The sequence below is a fragment of the Mirounga angustirostris genome, unplaced genomic scaffold, assembly GCF_029215605.1.
Source record: "Mirounga angustirostris isolate CCGP_5_RB_7025 unplaced genomic scaffold, mMirAng1.0.hap1 SCAF_6, whole genome shotgun sequence".
NCBI lineage: Eukaryota > Metazoa > Chordata > Mammalia > Carnivora > Phocidae > Mirounga > Mirounga angustirostris.
In genome coordinates this window covers 143,362,984-143,386,376 of record NW_026991714.1, presented here as the reverse complement: position 1 = coordinate 143,386,376, position 23,393 = coordinate 143,362,984, and the positions used below count along the sequence as shown (strand labels likewise).

At 42.3% G+C, this 23,393-nt stretch overlaps 1 protein-coding gene across 7 annotated transcripts in view; it reads right to left on the bottom strand.

Moving 5' to 3' along the window:
* Nucleotides 1-20,947, bottom strand: part of INPP5F (inositol polyphosphate-5-phosphatase F) — an 84,583-nt gene extending 63,636 nt beyond the window's left edge. Inside the window, exons 1-2 of one of the 7 annotated variants that reach the window (XM_045878980.3) lie at nucleotides 20,625-20,947; nucleotides 481-561 (exon numbers count right to left, since the gene is read on the bottom strand). In XM_045878980.3, the coding sequence (XP_045734936.1) occupies nucleotides 481-561; nucleotides 20,625-20,721 (178 nt within the window). In that variant the 5' untranslated portion in view covers nucleotides 20,722-20,947. Of the gene's footprint in view, nucleotides 1-480; nucleotides 562-20,624 lie in introns of those variants that run through there. The other 6 variants (XM_054508431.2, XM_045878977.3, XM_064595333.1 and 3 more) reach the window with 6 other exon arrangements.
* Nucleotides 20,948-23,393: the final 2,446 nt, after the last annotated feature.

Below are 23,393 nucleotides of genomic sequence, written 5' to 3'. Positions count from 1 at the left end.
CACACTGCATGCTAAGAGAACCTTACTCTTCCCTGGCCAGAGTTGATTGTATCCAGAATGGACAGCCGACCCAAAGTTGGCCAGTCATGGTCTGCCATCTGCCTACCTCACCAGCCTTCTTCCTACCACCTTCTCCCTCGAAATCAGTGCAGTTGGTGTCTCTACCTGCCAGAGCACATACCATAATTATCAAATAATCATACAATTATTTCAGTGATTACTTACTGATATCTGTCTTCCTAAACTGTAAGCTCCACAAGGGTGAGAGCAAGTCAGTTTTTTCTCACTATTGTGTTCTACCAACTAGAATAATTCCTGACACATAGTAGGTATGCGATACTTAATACCTACTTTGGGCAGACCTAAAATTAGGGCAAAGGAATCAAAGCCATAACAGAATCCACATTCATCCTCAAAGAAGAAAATGCCATAGAATGCCGCATTAAATTTGACAAATTGAAGGACTTTATAGAAACATACCTGAATGAAGTTGAATTTTCCCAATAACACCTTCTACCAATCCCAAACAAATGGGATTCCAGGCAAGGAGTAGATCAGTAGCTAAAAGAAAACAAGAAGCACTCATGAGAAAATATTAATCAGAAAACATATTAAGACAGTATCTTCAGCAGTCTATTTTAAACAATCAACATCCCCGAAGGGCAGTTATGAACAGCCAGAACTGAATACATTACTGTAAAGCAATTTGTGGAAAAGTATTAAATCCGAGGCCTGAATAAGGTCTCGGCTACAAGGACAGTTAAGGGGCGAGAACTGACAAGCTGAGCCTCTCCTCGGATGGGAGGCAGTACTTGGGCGCCCTGCAGTGGAGGAAAGAGGCTGGTACACTGCAAGAGGGCAAATCAGAGAAGTCCTCCACGGTCCCAGCCAGTCCGATTCAAAGACAGGGCCTGAGAAACAGCCAGAAAGAGGTCCACTTACTGGACCACACCGTGGAAAATACCCTTTCCCAAAAACGCTTACACCAAGCAAAGAAATCCAGAAAGCTGGTGCTCTTTTATGGGACTAAGAGCCACGGCTATTTCTTGCGGGCCTAGTCTGTGCCAGGCGTCCCAATGAGGGTTCCTCAGAACAGAACAGAATGCTCTGGGTGACTTCTCGCAATTTTCCCCAAGGACGGCACATAACGGATACTAGTCTAGCCGACCAGGCAGGAGGCTAATTCATTACACTCAGTGGATGTGTGAGGACTTCAGGACTTAATTCTCTTGCAAAACCCAGGGTGCAACAATCTGTTCTATATATGGAGATAAATGTGACGCTAGCGGTAGCTCAGTAGCTGGAAAAAATTACCAAGGATGAAAACACTGTTTCCCTTAGTAGAAAATTAAAATTACATTTTAATTATTACCATTTAAATTTTATTTTAGGGAAATTTATAATCAATCTGTAACTCATGGGGTAATTACAGACAATAATTCATAGTCTCTAAATTCATTTGAGTTTTGACTATTGTATCTTGAATGTCTTTGTTGTTAATGATACATTCAGTGGGAGGCAAATAAAGTTGACTTCTCTTTGGGCAGAACTGCAATTCAAAGCCAGACCTGCATGACTCATGGCCTGCGCTCTTAACCATTGTGCTACAGAATCCATACGTGGAACTAACCAGTAAGACAATATTTACATTTTAAGTAATATGCATTCTTATTATAAAAGTCATCCTGTATAAAATTGGAAAAAAATATTTTATCACTCCCATCCCACCAGCCAGAAAACTTATTTTGCTACGTTTCAGGTCATATGTCTGTGTGCATTCCACATCACAAGACTGCAAATACAGCAGTGTATACTAATTTTTTTCTTGTAACATTTCTTGAGTATTGTGTCATGTCTTTAAAATACTCTTCAAGGGGCACCTGGGTGGCTCAGTTGGTTAAGCATCTGCTTTCAGCTCAGGTCATGATTCCAGGGTCCTGGGATTGAGCCCTACTTTGGGTTCCCTGCTCATCCTCTTCCTCTGCTACTCCCCCTGCTTGTGCTCTGTCTCTGTCAAACAAATAAAATCTTAAAAATAAATAAATAAATAAAATACTCTTCAAAATTGTAACTTCATGGCTACATAATTTTCCACTAAAGGAAGCTTCCTTACTCTTGGACATTTAAGTGATTTCCAGTTTTCCCCCATTGTTAAAAAATACTGTGATAGGGGTGCCTGGGTACACAGTCGGTTGGGATGGTGACCTCAGGATCATGAGATCCAGCCCTGAGTAGGGCTCTGCACTCAGCACAGAGTCTGTTTAAGACTCTCTCTCCCAAAGGGGAGCCCTCTTACACTGTTGGTAGGAATGCAAGCTGGTGCAGCCACTCTGGAAAACAGTATGGAGGTTCCTCAAAAAGTTGAAAACTGAACTACCCTATGACCCAGCAATTGTACTTCTAGGTATTTATCCAAAGGGTACAAAAAATAGTGATTCGAAGGGGCACCTGCACCCCAGTGTTTATAGCAGCAATGTCCACAATAGCCAAACTATGGAAAGAGCCCTGATGTCCATCGACAGATGGATAAAGAAGATGTGGTGTGTGTATACGCACGCACACACACGCACACACACACACAAATAGAATATTACTCAGCCAACAAAAAGAATGGAATCTTGCCATTTGCAACGATGTGGATGGAACTAGAGGGCATCATGCTAAGCGAAATAAGTCAGAAAAAGACACCATATGATTTCACTCATATGTGGAATTTAAGAAACAAAACAGATGAACATAGGGGAAGGGAAGGAAAAATAAAATAAAAACGGAGAGGGAAACAAACTATAAAGGACTCTTAACTATAGGAAACAAACAGGGTTGCTAGAGGGGAGGAGGTTAGGGGATGGGGTAACTGGCTGATGGGCATTAAGGAGGGCATTTGATGTAAAGAGCACTGGGAGTTATATGCAACTGATGAATCACTAAATTCTACCCCTGAAACTATGAATCTATTATATGTTAACTAAATTGATTTTAAATAAAAAAGTTTTTAAAAAAAGACTCTCTTGGGGCACCTGGGTGGCTCAGTCATTAAGCGTCTGCCTTCGGCTCAGATCATGATCTCAGGGTCCTGGGATCGAGCCCCACATCGGGCTCTCTACTCCGCAGGAAGTCTGCTTCTCCCTCTCCCATTCCCCCTGCCTGTGTTCGCTCTCTCGCTGTGTCTCTCTCTGTCAAATAAATAAATAAAATCTTTAAAAAAAAAAAAAAAAAAAACACGGGCGCCTGGGTGGCTCAGTTGGTTAAGCGACTGCCTTCGGCTCAGGTCATGATCCTGGAGTCCCGGGATCGAGTCCCACATCAGGCTCCCTGCTCAGCAGGGAGTCTGCTTCTCCTCTGACCCTCCTCCCTCTCATGCTCTCTGTCTCTCTCTCATTGTCTCTCTCGCAAAATAAATAAAATCTTAAAAAAAAAAAAAAAAAACCTCTCCCTCTGCCCCTCCCCCCACACACTTGCTCCCACTAAGATAAATCTTTCAAAAAAAAAAAAAAAACCCGATAAATGATGGATATTATGCAAATATTTTATTGCCTCTGAAATTAACAGCTCTAGGACAGATTCCTAGGAATGAAATTAGTAGGTGAAAACATAAGAAAATTTAAAGCTTTCAGACATTACTGAATTGCTTTCCACAGAGTTATACCAACTTAGACTTCTGCCTGAAACATAGGAAAATGCTTGTTTTAAGGTACTCTTGCCACCATTTAGAATTTCTTTTTAAATTTTTCTGATTTGCTGGTATCCACTGCCTAAATGATATTTTCTTTTCATTGCAGGTAAAATTTAACATTTAATTATAAAATCTGCTTATGTTTTCTTTTTCTAGGATTTTCTCATTCATATCTAACACATCTTGTATATTCCTTATTGATTTGAATCCTTTTACACTAAAATGTCGACTCTGACATGTCTGCACCTATTTTCAATTTTTAATTCTTGTACCGCTCCTTTTTCCATTATTTTTACACTTAAGAAGTTGTTCTTTACCCAGTATTAAGTATTTATTAATTTTATTTCCTTGTTAACTTTTAAAAGTCTAACTACTCTACTGGAATTCATGTTAGTGTATAGACTAAAAATACCCTGATTTCTCTTCGAACAACATGCCAGAATCTCTGTGGCAGGCAGGCCAAATCTCAACATCTACAGATGCCCCTCTAAGGAAAGAGCTCCAACTACCCATAACCCTGTACCCTGACCTCAGATGAACAGACCACAGTTGTAGGACTCTACCCTTTGGGTACCGAATGAGCTCTAGAAATATGGAAGAGGAATACAACGTTAGAGGTAAAGCAGCCAGGAACAGTTACATTTAAGCAGAAGGAAAGCAGCAAGAAAAATAATGCAGAGGAAAGTGCAAAGTTTGTTCTCAAATTTGTCCCTTCAGTGGAGAAACACTTATCAAGTACCTGCCAGGAACCAGGCGCTGTACCAGGCTACGAAGATATAAAAGTAAAGGAACAAGCTGTCTAGAACAGAAGACCAGTGGCTGCAGTGGAGATGTGGATTGATAAGATTGGAAAAAGTAAACTGAGGCCAATTGTAGAGAGATGTGAATAAAAAACTAATGAGCGTGTGCTTCCTGGAGACCAGGGCAGGCAGATAATGGCATAAATAAAATAAGACTGCAGCCAAGGATTAGCTGACAACATTGACAGGAGGTAGAGCCTGAAAGAAGGGAAAGGAACAACTACAAGTGTGTTCTAAGAGTCTTAGCCCGTAATGACCAGGAGCTACGTAGCCCAGGGGGTGGTGGGAGCAGTAAGTGAAGAATGCATAGGAGGTTAACATGAACCACCACAAAGGAAGCCAGGAAGGACAGGAAGAGAGTAAGTAAAATTAAAAAATGCCACTGAAATCTCTCTTCTCTCCAGAGTGGGAGAAGGAGAAGAGACAGGGTATACAGCAGCTGAAAGAGAAGGTGGGTGAGAGCCTCCTAACTCAATAGTCTTTCCCACCTTTGGCATTTTGGGCCAGGCGAATACATCAGCCATTCAAGAAATTAAAAACTTAAAAAATAAAAACTAGAAAAAAAACTATCACAATGACCAAGTTCTGTGCTCTAACGACTAAAAAAGAATAGTCACAGATAATCTTTGAGGTCCAGAGAGAGCCAGTTAAACTCATTAAGACTGAGTTCCTACTGGTATGATCAAGGAGAAGTAAGAATCAGAGGAGATATTCAAGGAGGAAAACAGAAGATGATGAAGTCAAAAGTAGGGTGTAAAAGTTGCCCTTGGAAAGGGACGACACTACCTTTTTCCAGGTCTGGAAGGTGAAAGGCTAAATATAGCAATGGAGAAGCAGCAAAGGAAAAGATCAGATGGCCTTGACTCAGTAAAAACAGGAGTCAAAGTCCTCTTCCCTTTGCAGGGAGGAAGGACAGAGGGGGACAGAGAGGGGTAGCAGAGGCTTGGCGTGGTGAGGGGAATCCAGAAAGTCAATTTTAAAAAGCTCTTTGTGTGCCTGAAACTCAGTGTTTTCAAGAAAAAAGGTGTCAATCCGTTAGTGGGTCATGAAATCAATTTTGTGTAATGAGATCAGCATTAACATCAATGAAACAGAATAGAAAACAGGAAAACTGCACCAGGAAACATTCCATGAAACTTTCTTGCTTCTGGTACATACATACAGGTAAGTGTTCACCAGGACATAATTTAAAAAGTATTCTTTATTATGGATCTCAAACATTTGAACGTACTATTTAACTTTGGGCTCATTATTTCAACTTTGTTGATTATTTTGCTCAACTCCTGTATGTACTTGCTAATATTTTCGACTATTTAATTGAAAAGTTTTTGAGAGAGGGCTTATTTTTTTAAACCTCACACTTTGTGTATATTTTTCCATTTCTCCTTAATTTTTGCCTTAGATTTTGACACTGCATTGTCAGGCACATACACATTCAGGATTAATGTATCTTCCTGGTGAACTACTGTTTAGCAGGACGTAATAACTGCTTTTATTTTAAATAGTGCTCTTTGCCCTGAAGTCAAGTTTGTCTAACATTAATACTGTGAAAGGAATACAGTAGGCATTAGAAAAGGATAAATATGGACATTGCTAATCCGAATACATCACTTCTACTCGCCATAGCCTTAGGGACAAAGTCCAAATTCCCTGGAAAGCTCTGCACGGGGGGCTGGTCCTACCCACCCTCCTCCTGCCTCCCCCCACCCCCAGCATCCTGGCCTTCCTGCAACCAACCAGAAGTGTGTGCAGGCTGGGTCTGGAATGCTGCTCCCCACCCACTTCTGCCTGCTTTTCATTCCAGACTCAGAACAAGAGTCACCGGTGTGCCCTGATATATTCCCCTCTCCACCCACCCAGTAGAATTCATCAGGCACTCTTTTGCGGCCCTCCTGAACCTTGCTCATATCTCCATCATGGCACCTTATTTTGGTTTCTAATTATTGGCATCTAATTATTGACTTCCCTATCTCCCTGACTGAACAGGAAGCTCATCGAGACCTAGTCTCATTTAGCTTTATGTCCCCAGTACATGGTACACAGCAGGTTCCAAAATGCTGAATGGACAAATGAAGGTATGGCATGGAATTGGAGAGGCAAGTTGAGGTCAGGTAATTTACACTGAATCATAGAAGGGTTCACTACTTATGGTGGCAAAGTTGAGGTCACTTGGTCTATTTCAGATAAAGACGTCAGGGCTGGCTGTGCCCAATACAACACAGGCTTGCCAAAATCAGAACACCACTTTTATGAAAATATCTCAATGCCTAGATATGCCCCAGAATCCCGTTTCCTCAGAACATGAAACACGGACCTATAGGTCTGAGCAGCTCACAACTAGGCATCCAGTCTCGGTCCCAGTAACCCATTTGGGTCCAAACGGCAAACTGAGCACAAGAGCCAGCTTCCTCCCTTCCCCTAGATCCTCTACACACAGGAGAGAGGGAGAATCTAGAAGAGGTAAAATCTAAAAGGAGGTAAAAATATACTTGGGGAAAAGACACGAATATTTGGTACACTTTCATTATGTATGTGAAAAGTACTGGGTCCTAAATCATGAGAAACCACAGAAAAATAATAAACAGAATGTCTAACTTTTAATTAGCAACAGAAAGACACCTGCCGAAAATTCAAGCTATCCAGTGGAAGATGAAGATAGTGGTAGGAAAAAGAAAAACAACAAACCACATACATACAATAAATGGAAAACATAAATAAAAGGTAGAAATAACTCCTAATATACTAATAACTAAAATAAATATATAGTTTTGGGGCACCTGGGTGGCTCAGTTGTTAAGGATCTGCCTTCAGCGCAGGTCATGATCCCAGGGTCCTGGGATCAAGCCCCTCATTGGGCTCCCTGCTCTGCGGGAAGCCTGCTTCTCCCTCTACCTCTCCCCCTGCTTGTGTTTTCTCTCTCGCTGTGTCTCTCTCTGTCAAATAAATAAATAAAATCTTAAAAATAAATAAAAATAAATGTACAGTTTCAACTAACCACTTAAAGGAGAGACTTAAGTCTCAACCTCTCAGTTTATTTAATTCTATGCCTGTTTTATTCACCACTGGTAGCAGGCACTCATTTAATAGTTATTGAACCAAATGAATGAATAATTAAGTAAAAGTAAGCATGAAAGATTGAAACGGAAAATGGATTTCTCCTACCAACTGCTTATCTTCAATGACATTTAATAAGCCTAACATCTTGTTTTTACTGTTTTTAAAGGAAGCCCCAAAAGACCAGTCTTTTCCAATATGGCGCTTTTAATACTAAAAGCATTTATCTTTCAATAAATATAATAAATAATGCAGTGTGATTTCTTGCAATGGAAGACTTACCTGAAAACTTGAGGAAACTTTAAATTATCTTAAAAGGTCTAGCAGGGGCACATGGCTTCCCTTGCCCATGTAAAGACGAGACAAAACAATAGAGGGAGGCCGAAACTGGCAATGTAACTGGCACAAGAAGGGAGTGTAGTATCGTCTCTCTAAACCGTGGGGACTCTGTTGACTGGTACAGCACCTTGCACACAGCTCGCTTCAAAATGTGTGTTTTTTTTTTAACCTGTTAACTCTTCACTAAGGAAATAAAAGGTGGTATTAGCAGAGTTTGTGTGTACAGAGGACGCATGTAGATATTAGTCTGAGCAGACATGGCAACTACCCTCGGTAATGGACACCTTGTCACCAATATTAATGGCTACTCTGGAGGCAGAAGGCAATGACATGGCAGAGAGTGTGACCAGTGGGCTTCTACCATCCTTCCACAAAGAACAGCCATGTAATGGATCTGCTCCAACAAACATATTGCTTCCTAATCTTTCCTTCAAAAGGTACAGTCCCATGTGTCATGCAAATTTGAAAGAGAAACATTTCAAATTTGCAAATAGGTTTTAAAATTTAGGAATTTCAAAGTTATCTAGTAGAGTTGCTTACAAATTACTAAAGTATAGCACTTTAGAAATAATGTCAAATTTAAATTAATGAAATAATTAAAGTAACATACACCCGAAGACATTTGGGTATTTTGTCATAGCTCAATTGTTTGACCCATTAGGTCAACATTTCCACTCTTATTTCGGACCCATCTGGCAGTACATGGCTTCTATTTTCACATGTCCTCCTCTTCCTGGTATACAGAAAACAAGTGATTAAATATGGTATGCCTGCAGAGCGCATGAGTCATTCATTCCAAGAGCCCAGAGTGACTGGCACTCCCTCAGCCCAAGATAAGCCTGGGGTCTCACACATCTACTGAAGTTTATGGGCAGTTTCACTTGTGTCTTTAAGAAAAAAAAAAAAAAAGCTGCTAGAGTATGCATAAATAATCAGACCCAAGTTTCACTTCCTGCTAAAGACAAAGGATATTATTGCTCTGAAAAGACAATCACCAACACCAAAGTCAAATAGATGAGGACAAGGGTTCTAACACGAGGAACTGAAAGTTCCCATTGTTAGTTCATGCTTCAGTTCTTAAAATTTAATTAAGCAGGGAAAACACGTTAGGGAATCATTTGACTCAGGTGCCATCTTATAAATGCAAAGTTTGATACACATTTTTTTTTTTAACTCTCTAATGGTAATTATTTTCCAGCATTCAGCAAGCTAAAAAGCTAACCCAATTTAGAAGTTCTAGCAGCTGGTGATTTCCCAGTGTGAATTCTAACTCAACGGTTGCTGATCCTGGCTTCTCAGGATCATCATCTGGGAGATTTAGAAAATGCGGATGCCTAGGCCCCACCCCTTCAGAGAGAGTGACTCAGTTGGTTAGGGTGGGGTCCTGGCACAGGTATTTTGTTAATCTACCCCAGGTGATCTAATGTACCAGCAGATTGAGAATTACTGGTCTAAGGGATTGTAAGTTACTGGGTGGAACCTGCATTAGTAATTTTATCAGTTTGATTCATAGATGATGCCCGCGCCATGTAGGAGTTGAAACACTTTCATGAAATAAAGTACTATGAACTGCATAAAGATCTCATAACATAGTTGGCATAAAAGCTGATCTAAGGGACGCCTGGGTGGCTCAGTCGTTAAGCGTCTGCCTTCGGCTCAGGTCATGATCCCAGGGTCCTAGGATCCAGCCCCGCATCAGGCTCCCTGTACTGCGGGAAGCCTGCTTCTCCCTCACCCACTCCCCCTGCTTGTGTTCCCTCTCTCGCTGTGTCTCTGTCAAATAAATAAATAAAATCTTAAAAAAAAAAAAAAAAAAGCTGATGTAAACTAGTGTAAAGAAATATTTCAAAAAATAACCCTAAGGGGGCGCCTGGGTGGCTCAGTCGTTAAGCGTCTGCCTTCGCCTCAGGTCAAGATCCCAGCGTCCTGGGATCGAGCCCCGCATCGGGCTCCCTGCTCAGCGGGGAGTCTGCTGCTCCCTCTGACCCTCCTCCCTCTCGTGCTCTCTGTCTCTCATTCTCTCTCGCAAGTAAATAAATAAAATCTTTAAAAAAAAAAAAAAGAATTTCTACACTTTTCTATTAAAACAGGGATCTAATTATGGTGCGATGACAGAGCTACAGAGTTTTGACCATGATCATGAAGGATATCAGAAATTGTTTTTTAACCTCTACAATAACCAATCTAAAAATTGTTATAATTCTCTGACATGTAAAGTCCCAACTGTCACATCTCAAGAAAAGGCCAGTGCAACTCAAAAAAGAACAGAGGACAATCAAAAAAAAAAAAGACTTTTGTGAAAGGTCAGATGCTATAATCAGGTTCTGAGAGGACCTGCTGGAAATGTATAAAATTATGGAAGGCATGGACTTCACAGTGCATTCAGAATACTAACACAGGAGACACATGTTTAAAAGACATGGCTTGTGGGGCGCCTGGGTGGCTCAGTTGGTTAAGCGACTGCCTTCGGCTCAGGTCATGATCCTGGAGTCCCGGGATCGAGTCCCGCATCGGGCTCCCTGCTCAGCAGGGAGTCTGCTTCTCCCTCTGATCCTCCCCCCTCTCATGCTCTATCTCATTCTCTCTCTCAAATAAATAAATAAAATCTTAAAAAAAAAAAAAAGATTTAAAAGACATGGCTTGAGAATAAATGAAGGCAAATACAGTTTAAATGACAATTTTCCAAACTCATTACCTTAAGAGGCTGACAATATAGTCAGTTCAAATAAGGATCAGATAAATCCTCAAATAAAAAAACTCATAATGCATTACCCAAGGGTTGGGATATACCCCCCTCGGTGCTCCCCAAAACTGCTCTTTGATAGATCTTTCAAAAATAGGATCCTGAAAGCTAAATCAGAGCTAACAATTGGTATTTTCTTTCCTCATTTTAAAACTCTCAACCAAGATGCATAAAATTAGCACTTCAATAATTAAATAGATGCAACTTTTCTCCCAGCTGGTGTTTAATTTCCTAGCCTTTCCTGAAAACTTTGTTTAAAACTCTTACTCTCTTCTATCTAGGATGGCTTGTATAGTCATTCTGCCACCATTTGTCCCCACCAACAAAAAGCTCAGCCTTCAAACCCACCATCAGGTCTAGGATTTGCCCTTCTAATTGGCCTCAGATGAAGATGCTTCTAGATCAAACAGAGTGTGCTCTGGGTGGGAGGTAAGGAGGAGAACCTGTACAATTTCAGTATGGCCATTAGGCACGACTCATTCTCATAAACCTTTTTTGCTTTACTTTTTTTTTTTTGAGTACCCAATTAGAATGAAGTCATGATGCACACAAAGAGTTACGTCTGCCAAGAAAAAAAAGTCCAGAGAAGTCTACTAGTGTATACAGCTAGTTTTTTTCCAGGACTTACCACTCTTACAGAGAGAAGCAATCAGACTATTAAGAGCTGGAAGAAACTTCGCAGAATCAAATAAAAGAGCACCTTTCTTCCCACTTTCTTTATTAGGAAGAAAAACGGATTTTCACCACCTTGAAAAAAAAGACAACACTAAAACCTCAAACTTTAATACCCAACCCAAGCCTCCCAGCAGAACTGGGCATTAAGCTCTGTCACAGCATCTGTCACTCTAGAATGCTGCATATGTCTCTCCCCCACTGGACCACAGCCTCAGCCACAGGGTACAGTGTTTTAGCCACCTTTTTCTTTGGCACACTGCCCAGCAGACAAGTCTTCAATAAATGTTTAAAGAATAAACGACTTCACAGAATTTCAGACTGAATATAATTTGGAAGGAGAAAGAAACAGAACACACAATTACAGGGAGGAAATGAGGCTGCTTCTTTGCAAAAAGGGAGTTCAGATGGTCCCCCACTCACAATGGTCTGACTTATGACTTTCTGACTTTACAATGGTGCAAAAGAATATAGAAACTGTATTCTGAATTTTAAATGTTGATTTTTTTCCTGGGCTAGTGTTATGCCAATATCATAAACTCATGATGCTGGGCAGCCCTGGCTACCTGTAGCTCCCAGTCAGCCATGTGATCCCAAGGGTAAACAACCCACACACTTAACAACTATTCTGTACCCATACAACCATTCTGTTTTCACTTTCAGTGCAGTATTCAATAAATTACAGGAGGCATTCAACACGTGATTATAAAATAGGCTTTGCATTAGATGATTTTGCCTAACTGTAGGCTAACTGAAGTGCTCTGAGCACATTCAAGGCAGGCTAGGCTAAGCTATGTTTGGTAGGCTAGGTGTGTTAAATGCACTTTTGACTTACAATATTTTCAACTTACACTGGGTTATCAGGATGTTACTCCATAAGTCAAGTGAGATGTGCACTGGAAAGAGGTAAAGGGGAGGGGCGCCTGGGTGGCTCCGTTGGTTAAGCAACTGCCTTCGGCTCAGGTCATGATCCTGGAGTCCCTGGATCGAGTCCCGCATCGGGCTCCCTGCTCAGTGGGGAGTCTGATTCTCCCTCTGACCCTCTGACCCTCTTCCCTCTCATGCTCTCTCTCAAATAAATAAATAAAATCTTTAAAAAAAAAAAAAAGAAAGAGGTAAAGGGGAATAAATGAAATAGCTACTAGAGATGAATCCTGGAAGCCAAGAAGCATAACTGCCCAGAAGGAAGAGTAGCAAACTATTGCTCTGCTCAACAATTTGGTCTGTCGCCCGAGGGTGGGGAGATGTATATGTGCCTGAAATAAGAAGAATGTATATACCTGGCATAAAAACAATGTATAATGATATTCAGAAGCGTCATTAATATTACACATGCAAACTACTAAAATTAAAAGCATTATGGCAGTGTTTAAATTTCCTAATATTTCTGATCTTGTGACTGTTTCAAATTGTATATATTGACCATTGCAGAAACTGTGAAATTTGAAGTTCAGTTAAGTGAAAAGTGTTTAAAAAAAAAAAAAGCCTGGGGTGCCTAGGTGGTTCAGTCGTTAAGCGTCTGCCTTCGGCTCAGGTCATGATCCCAGGGTTCTGGGATTGAGCTCCGCATCGGGATCCATGCTCCGCGGGAAGCCTGCTTCTCCCTCTCCCATTCCCCCTGCTTGTGTTCCCTTTCTCACTGTGTCTCTCTCTCTGTCAAATAAAGAAATAAAATCTTTAAATTAAAAAAAAAAAGACTCAAAGAAAATGTAGTTTTAAATATCCCACTATCAAGTTAAAGACATGCATGGTTAAACTTGAATGAACCTGAAATAAAATGAATTAACTTAAAAAACAACAAGAAACACTGACCTAAAATCAACCTGTATTTCATTCAACCAGCCTTACCAAAGAAAGCACACAGGAGTGGATGCTTTTTTTGTGAATGAGAGCAGTTTCTTTAAGGGTCTCACAGCAACCGGAAAATGAGTCATCCTAACAGAGCATGGGATTTAATTAAGATCCTACCAGTATGTGTTGTGATAGTACTATAATGCTAAACGTTCAGTATTTATCATCAATTCTAAAATACTACTTAACATATTATCAAAGCTACTGATAATTTTAAAAATGTATTATTTCTTTATTTTGTTAAATATACTCCAAATGTTCTTCTCAGCTCAATTATGGTCAGTTAATACATAATGATTATAACTTAGACTAGCTAATAAGTAATTATTTGCTAGGGGTTCTAGGACATTGCTGTTACTTCTCAGGGCTCGTGTTTGCAAGATTAGATTTTTAAAGGTTATATTTTAAAACAGCTGAACAGAAATAGACCAGTTTAGGGGCGCCTGGGTGGCTCAGCTGTTAAGCGTCTGCCTTCGGCTCAGGTCATGATCCCAGGGTCCTGGGATAGAGCCCCGCATCGGGCTCCCTGCTCCGCGGGAAGCCTGCTTCTCCCTCTGCCACTCCCCCTGCTTGTGTTCCCTCTCTTCCTGTCTCTCTCTCTGTCAAATAAATAAATAAAATATTTAAAAAAAAAGAAAAGAAATAGACCAGTTTACAGTTTATTCATAGAAAAATAGTAATACATCTTACAAAGCTCTAACGCATTTAAATCCCCATGAAATCACACCAAAGTCAGACTATGGCTCTGAGAATCCACACAATCAACGGCACAAACTAGCTTGATTTTCCAATAGTCTAGTATCTATCTGCAAATACATCAATCACCTAATTTTGTTATAAATCACAAGGAACAAATTCAGCAACAAGTGCTTTTGTTTTGTTTTTGCATAAGGGCCAGTTCGAGAAAAATAAAAAGGTCTTTATATCCCATTTATTTTCATTCAAAAAGAGATTTATTGAATCCCAGACTTAAAAGTTAGATTTCCCCCCCTTTATGAGTAAAATGAAAATGGGAACGGGTTTTTTTTGGTTGGCAAGACAGGCAGTGTTCTGGTCTTCAGTTCTTACATTCTCTGTTTAATCCTCCCAATAGCCCCTTTGCTGCTCAAGATACACAGGGTTGACCAGGGACTAGAATCATTTCAATTCATTCAATATAATTTTTATAGAAGACCTGCTATGGGTCAGGTGCTCGGGAAATGGTGAAAAATCTACACCCCCTTCTCCTTACTGGGGCTGAGGTAGGCTGGGCAGTTAGGACAAAGGGGAGTCATGCTGCTGGGCAACCGGGAGCTGCATGAATGCATCCAAATTTCTGAAACACCGAGCTGTCAGGGTTCCCTGGTTTCTGGCACCTGAATGCTCTGACCTAAAAGGCCTTGACACTGTCTCTTCTCTGAAGCCAGACTTTGGCAAGTCCTGGCATCTGCTGGCTCAGGCCTGGTTGGAACACAAGCGTCTAGGAACCAGTGACCCTACAAAGGTTCTGGCCCGCTTTGAAGGTGGTTGTCCTGAAGACCTTCTCTCCTCCACTCCCTCTCTACTTTATGTGCTCTGCAAGGATGCCTGTGAAATTGGATCCAGGACTCTTGACAGACTGGGAAAGGCTTCGGGTTGCTCATCACTGGCTGAACTAGTTACCAGTCAGTACATATCAATGTTTCTGCTCCAAGATCTACCCTGTATCTAGTCCCTTCCCAAACTGCAGATGTTCTAAAAACTTAAGAGAAACCTGATAAACTGACCATAACTTGGAAAAACCACTGGGCAATCTATTTTATAACAACATTCCCTGTAACTACGTAAACTAATTTTGCAACAAGGAGTCAGGGCAAGGGGTAGGGTCAAAGAACCAACCAGTAGTCCCTTTATCAGCCTTTCGTTCTATATAGATCCTTTCTCAATATGCATGCTTTGACATTTAAGGCTTTTTTTATTTTCTCCATACACTACCCTATAATGAATATGATAGCTAAAGGTACATTTCAGATATTACCCATAAAAATATAAATCCTATAACTGTAGTCAAGAAGGTAGAAAGGTTTATAAAACGTTTTTGTCAGAAAATTTGGCTTTGGAGTCATATACCGGATTAGAAGCCTTATTCTCTTACTCTGTGAACCTGGACAAGTTACTTCTCTGTGCCTCAGCTTCCTCACCTATAAAATGAGGTTAATAATAAAATCCTCCTCCTGATGTTTATTGTGGGGATGAAATGAAACAGTACATATCGAGGGCTCAGAACAGTATCTGATTCAGAAAAATGCTCAGTACATAAAAGCTATTGCTATTACTACTATTAATCTCAGTTGACAATGTGGACAACAAAATATACACAAAAACTTCCCCGAATCTGTACTACTTGATTGCAAATGTCATCAGTCATGTTAGACTGTTTTTTTTTAAGCTAAAGAAGGTGGGGGTTACTTTCGAAGAGGGGTCTTTTCTACCTTGCATGCATCAATGTTCATAATAATAAATGTACAATCAACCTAACTGCTTTCCTGTTAGAAATAAAAAATATGGGAGAAAAGTAGTTTGGGGTATAAAACTGCTAAGCCATTTAAAAGAAACTGAAGACTAAAGACACCAGGAAAAAACCTAGTTATTCAACAAAATGGTTAAAAATATTTTTACAATAGATTTAATAATCAATTTTTTTAAAAGGTTTTATTTATTCCAGAGAGAGAGAGAGAGAGCACGTGCTCACACTAGCGGGAGTAAGAGCAGAGGGAAAGGGACAACCAGACTCCGCACCGAGCACGGAACTTGATCCCACAATCCCAAGATCATGACCTGAGCTGAAATCAAGAATGAGTCGCTCAACCAACGGAGCCACCCAGGCATCCCAATAACCAATTTTTAAATTAAAATGCCCTAGGGTGCCTGGGTGGCGCAGTCTGTTAGGCACCTGCGTCTGCCTTCGCCTCTGGTCATGATCTCAGGGTCCTGGGATCAGGCTCCTTGCTCAGCGGGGAGTCTGATTCTCCCTCTGCCCCTCACCCTGCTCATGCTCTCTCTCGCTCACTCTCTCAAATAAGTAAATCTTAAAAAATAAATTAAAATGCCCTATTATGTTTTGTCATGGTAATTCGTGAATTTTTAGTAAACATGAGTTTTTAAAAAGATAAAGTTCAAAATCATTTTTATCTAAAGTAAATACCAAATGACACTAAAAACTTTAAATAAACTGAATCTAGCTTCATAAAATACAATTCCTGAAAAGAGATAAAAGTTCTATGTGGATTTCAATTCTATAATTTCTCACTCAGAAAAAGTTAACTTCATATGACATACTAAAAATAATTTTCATCAAATTTTTAAGGTTTCTGTGAATTCTGAGAGCTACTATCCCCTCCAAAAAAATGTTCTCTGGTATTCATCATTCAGAGTATCATATCTATAAATATAGTTTACATGCTTATGAATGTTATGTATATGACAGATGCTTTTCCATCTTTTTATGGTCACTCAGTCTCAGAATAGAATGAAGCAATACTCAGCAGGAAATTACATAACACCATCATATCAGACAAAGCCACAAGCACTTAGTGGAAGCAATTTTAAGACTAAAGAGATAAGACCATATCACCCTTCCCCAATAGTAGACTGTATTATATTCCTTTTTAAGTCTTTAAATTATAATCCTTATTCTCAGATAGTAAAACACCACTCTCAGGAGTTTATTGAATATTCACACAGAGCTTTACCATTTTCCCTGGTAGAAAATAAAACAATCTCCTGCAGTTATTACCCTGCAAAGGACATAAGCATCCACCAAAAAGCAGTTGCTATATATGAACGCAGACTCCTCACTACCCTTAAGAAATGGAAAAACCAGAAAAAAATAACAGTACTCAAGTGTTTAGCTAGAAGAAAAAAACTGAAAAAATTAAAACACTGTTAAAGAAGAAAATAAGGAATACTACCACAAAGATTAAAAAAGTGATGCTAAATCAGAAAAATAACACAAGTGGAAATTCACCTTTCCTCATATTTACTTCCTCACCCAGCTGGACAGAGATTTTCTGCCCCAATTAGAAGATATTCTAAAACAGGGCCTAAAATTAATATTAAGCATAACACAACATCCTACTTTTATGGCAATGATACTACTGAGAAAAAACTTGGACTTTAGCTCAACTCACACAAAAAGGCCTTCTTCCTCCTAACCACTCTAAAGCCCAGATACCAAGATGAGTACATACGGTCCTTGCCTTGGAGAATGCATGAGCAAGCCAACTATTATCATAGGATGATGCCGTATGGGCTATAAGTGTGCACTAGGCATAAAAAGCACTTGGAAACACGATAAAGGTGACCAATAATTCTGCCCTAGGGATGTGGGCTAGGGTGAGCACAGTATCTGAGCTGGGTCTCACAGAATAAATTAGGCAGGAAAAGGGGCGGACAAACATTCCAGGCTAAGGAAATGGTCTATAAATATCAATAGCGATTCTTCCGATATCTCTAGGAAAAAGAAAAGTTCAATAGCCACAAACAAAAACCACAATGCTCACAGCCTTTTTGGTTCTGTAATACTGCCCTTTGGAAAACAAAAGGACTTGGTCAGTAACCTATTCAGTTAAATAGCCAATAGAAAGCAATGAGATTTTAAATGCTGTCATTACAAACAATAGCAAAACTGCCCATGAAAGCAGAGGGAAAAGATCCAATAAAATGAAGACAATATTAAATGATTCTATAGAAAAAGATCTGAAAAGCACTTATCCAATTAAAATACCATTATTAATAGTCATTCTTTAGAAAGGATCTTGAGTACTGGATAGGAAAAACTATTTGGTAAAGTTTAACGCATGGGATCCTTTATTCACTGGGTACACTTGAACACTAAAGATCAAAACAGGCTGTTACTTCAGAAACATAATGGCCTCTTCCTTCCTCCAGATTTTTGGTCGACTTCTCTCTGTGGTCTCCTATATCCTCAGAAGTGATATAAACTTAATTGCAAAGACTATAGCCATTTTATTCAGAAAAAAATTTTTTAATTTGCCTTTTGATATGGACTTTGGATATATAAACAGTAATACAAATCACATGGCTTAATCCAAAATCTAGGCCCATATTACCCTGTGAATATTCCTTAAAGGCTTAAACCTGTGACTCATCTGAGCTTCTTAGCTCAGAAGTATGGGTTTCAGTAGCCTTCCACTGAAAGTTGCTAGCCAGCATCCAAGAAGAGTTGATTTACTTCACTTGAGGGGAGTAATTTACCCCCAAGCAACCAGGATTGGAGAGCCTCCTGGTACAAGAAACAAACATAAACCAAAGAAAATGACAAATAATTCACTTAAAACCCCTCCTATTCAGAGAACTCCTGTGACCTTACCTCATTGCATGTAATTCCACTAGCTTGGTTCACCTCTGTCAACCTTAGAGGCTAAGAGAAAGGAAAGACTGGCCCTAGAAATGGAAATAACAAAGTCTTCCCTATTTATGTCTTAATCAACTGCCCAAATTCACAGGTGACCACCTAGAGATCTCCTGTTTCTTTACAAAACACAAGAATTCTTGTCCTCCAAGATGTACACTGAACAAACACTGAACAAATTGGTATTGTTTTAAAAACATTTTTGTGATGTACAAGGACACAAAAGCCCAACCCTGATTTTATAGTTGAGGAAATGAGGCACAGAAAAGTGTTCTGTCCGATGAACTGGAGATGATCTCAAGTTCCATCCAGCTGTAATAGTCAAGCTCTAAGAACCTAAAGAGTTGGCTCTTTGGCAGCCTGGAGAATTCTGCAATCTACCTTTCTTCAAGGAGCATTTGAAGCCGTACCCCAACCTGGGGGCAGGGTGGTGGGGGGTGTGCCAGGCAAATGGTCAAATCAGGAAAAACAGAGAATAGAATGACTGGAGACTGGCCAAAATTATCCTATCTACAACAACTTCTGTCCCAAGATCATCAGGAACTTTATCAGGGTGCAGTCATTTCTCTTCCATTCTGAATAGAGGAAATAAAATGTAATAGCTAGAGGGCGCCTGGGTGACTCAGTTAGTTGGGCAACTGCCTTCGGCTCAGGTCATGATCCTGGAGTCCCGGGATCGAGTCCCGCATCGGGCTCCCTGCTCGGCAAGGAGTCTGCTTCTCCCTCTGATCCTCCATCTCATGCTCTCTCTCTCTGTCTCATTCTCTCTCTCAAATAAATAAATAAAATCTTTAAAAAAAAAAAATGTAATAGCTAGAAAATACACCCAGAGCCTAGGAAAAAAATAATAAGTTCTCCTTCACTACTCTCACAAATCAACTAGCAGGTCTTCATAAGAAAGCAGTGGGACCTGCCGGAAAGTGTTCTGGAGGCTCTCTGTGAGCTCAGGCAAGTTACTCAAGTTTCACACCTGTCTTCTCACCTGAAAAAGAGAATACCACCACCTGCTTCTGTAAGGCTGTTGTGGGGTTTGGGAATAATATATTAGGGAAAAGGTCCTTGGAAATCATCTTATACACGGTTAACAGCTGTGACAAAATGCTCATTTGGACTTTCTATACTTTTCAGTTCATAGCATGTAATCCTTGTCTCCATCACACAAGAATTACAAGTAAGTTTTAAATGTTCTGGCTATTTCTTTAAAGAATTCTATTCCCTCACTTCTAAAGTGAAAGAAAGTGATGATTAGGAAAAGGAACCGGCAGCCTCAAACGGGGAGGTGCTACGGAGTCCCCCCCCAAAGGAAACCGCCCCCTGGACCCAGGTCAGCTCTCTGAGGGCAGGGACTGCTCTGCTGGACTCACCGCTGTCGACTGATTTTCCTAACGCAAACGAATCGTTGCAGACTTAGGCATCTCCTAACAGCTTACATGACACCCAAACACTGCCCCACGATACGTCCTGTACGACAATACTGAGTCATACGAAAGTATTAAAGTTTAACATTACAACGCAGTTCAGTTATAATACTAAAATCAAAGAAAAGGTGCTTTAAGTCGGGTGCCTATGAGGTAACCAGAACGAAGTCACGCCTTTAACAATAAGGGACCAGAAACACACAGATGTCAACAGGGAGTGAACCTTCCGCAGGACTTTCCACTGAACCGGCGCGATCGTGTCTGGCCCGAGATCGGGTGGGATTCGAACCCAGAACTTGTCTCAAAGGACGTGCCAGAGCCGCTCCAGAGTGGAAGAGGCCTCTAAGGCCAGGCGCCCCTCGTCCGAACTTTCCGGCTCGGCTCCGGTCCGCTCCCCGGGGTAGCAGAGCGGATCTCGGCGCGGAGGCGCGCTCGGACGGACGAGGGTCGCCGGCCCTTTGTCCCCCGCGGAGGCGCAGAGGCGAGACGGCAGCTGCCTCCCGTCAGGAAATAATGACAGCTCGAGCGCCTCCGCTCGCGCCCGCCCCGCCCCGCCCGGCCCCGCGCGCCTGGGCCGCAGGCGGCGCCCGCCCGGCTGCCCCCGCCGAGGGGCGGCCGCGCCCCCTCCTCGCCCCCGCCGCGCCGGGCCGGGCCCAGGGCCACCCCGCGCCGCCACGCTCACCGGGTCGGAGCTGGAGGCCGCCGTCGCGGCGGCTGCACCACAGCGCGCGCTCGCCCTGCTGCAGGATGTAGTGGTCCTTGGCTTGGAAGAGCTCCATGCCGGCCCCGGGCGCCGAGGGAGGAGGCGGCGGCGGCCGGGCGCGCCCGCGTCTCCGCGGCCCCCGGCCCCGGCGGCGGCGGCCCACGGGGGGCGCGCGGGGCGTCCTAGTCGGCCGGGGCCGCCGGAGTCCGCGCCTCGAGGAACAGCGACTGAGGGAGCGCCCCAGCGGCCAGGCCCGCTGGAGGAGAACGCGCACCGGCGGCGGTGGCGGCGGCGGCGGCGCCTTGGAGGCCTCTCCCCCAGCTCCGCCCCTCGCCCGGCCCCGCCCCTGGCCCCGCTCCCGGCCCCACCCCCTCGGTGGCCACGCCCCCGCTTCAACCAGGCTCCTCCCCTTCCCTGTCTCCTCCGCGCGCCTCTTTCTTCTTTCCGCTCCCCTTTCTGCCTTTTCCCGCCGCCCTCTCCTCCAGCTTCTCCCGCGTTTCTCCTCCTGGCTCCTCCCCACAGGCTCTTCCTCCCTGCTCTCCTCCTCCCCCACCCCTCCTCCCGCTCCTCCCAGGCCCCGCCCCTAGCGGGCCCGCCTTCCCTCCAGAGGCCATGGCAGGCCGAGCCCGGGCATGGCTGAGTCAGGGGCCAGCTGCCCTCATGCCCTGTAACCTACGGAGCAGAAGCTCACTCGTGGGGTCTTCCCTCCCATGCCGGCGGCTTATTCGCTCCTTTCACCAGCCCTGAAGAAAGCCCGGCCGACTCCTTACATCCAGCCTGAAACTCCCTCCTCCCCGGGCCTGAGCTGCCCGCAGAGACCCGGACCAGGAGAGCCGGGAAATGCGACCCAAGACGCTGGTTACTGGGGTCTAGCCCCAGCCAGGCTCTCCTCAGAGCAGGGCCGTCCTCTAGTTTGTATTTACTCTTAGAACCTTGTGACGTTTGACAACAGCAGGTATTCAACAAATACACATCAACCAGGAGCATGTTAACAATAAAAAACACAATTATTAGCACAGGGCTCTGACTAGCGAAGAAGAAGGGAGCAAAGTCCAGAAGCTATCGTGTCCCAAATTAAGCAAGATGGGTCTGAGAAGACGTCAAAAAATAAGTCATCAGTGAAGTGGAAGGGATGGAGTTGGACAAGCCCCCCCGCCAATATCTTTGAGCCGTCTATTTTGAAAGGCCAGTTGGTATGTTGAACAGAATATGGCTTGGGAGTCAGGTCCGCAGTTCCAGGTCCAGCTGCAGGTGTGATCTAGTGGGTGATCTTGGGGAGATCTCCTGGTCTCAATGGTGGTTGAACTAAATGGCCTTTAAATTACACTCTCCGTTTTATTTATCAGTGAGTCTTGCTACTCCTATCTCTTGCATTCTGTAATGTTTTAGAAGGAAAGGAGAAAAAAAATGAGGTAGGAGACAAGGAAGGCAATACTTTTAAGCTTCTCCTTAGATAAAAGTGAGAGAGCCCCAAAGCAGCAAGGAATTCCACATTACTAATTATTCCAGCCCACACTGATTTCTCTGCTGAATTTCCATAGCACAGAAAGACCCACGATGACAAACTGTCCTGGAATCTCTGATAAGTACCAAGCCTCCTGGACTGCCCAGACATCTTCAACATAAAGATCAAGAGGAGTGATACTATATCAAATCTCTGTGATGTGACTCGGACACAGAAGATAATGGAGACAAGATTCAGTGGAACCATCAGTTTCAGATTTACTGTTGAAGTGAGCCATATGTTGACTTTCCTCAGCAAAAATGAATAGGTAATGAGAATGACTACTGTATGTTCTACAAATTATTTTGTTACTTTTTAATGAATCACATTGCCAGATGTGAAGAAAACAATGCTATTGTAATTGTTTGAAAACAATTGGCTAGTTGATTGAAACTTTTCCTGATGGTTTCAATCAATGATTCCAACCCTAGCTACCTATTAGAATCACCTGAGGAGTTTTTCAAACCCACCAATGCTAAGACCTCAGACCAATGAAATCAGAATCTAACAGGGTTAGGCTGTGGCATCAGCATTTTTTCCTAAGCTACCCAGAGGATTCTAGTGTGCAACCAGGGTTAAGCAACACTTTTTAAAATGAAATTAATTGGAAAAAATCTGCCTGATAGCAGCTTAGCAGAAAACAGCAGTAAGTCATTAACTAATACCACTGTATGGGGGTGGTTACCTATAAATCCGGAGTTAACAAGCAGAATCTTTAGGAGAGAGAAAACCTGAAGAAAAGTTTCTCCTGGACCCTGACTTTCTCCCCCCCCTCTCTAAATGTATGCCTGGCTGAGCAGAATGAGTGAAAAGAGGAAATATTCTGTTCTTGGCAGATATCAGGTCCCCAGTCCCCAGCCACAGCTGCCTTGCCTTGCTCCTGCTATGGAATTCTTGAACCTTAGACCCTGCAGCTTCTCCATTCCCTGGCTGGCCTCCCCATCTCTGGCCTGTGGCTACCTGCTAGCCGCCATCACTCTCTTCCAGCTTCCTAATTCAAGGCCCTCCTGCCCTTGAATGGTGTCACCCAAGTTGTACTAGAAAGTCCATGTGATGCTGTTCTGCTTTTTAAACAGGGATGACCATCCTGCATATTACATATCTTCTTTTACATGTATGGTGTCCTTATACTCATTTAAGCATATTCACTAGGGAGTTAGGTTGTAGGAGCCAGTTCTGTGTGACCTCAGTCAAGTCACTAAATCTTTTTTAGTCTGTTTCTTTATTTATTAAAAGAGATGATC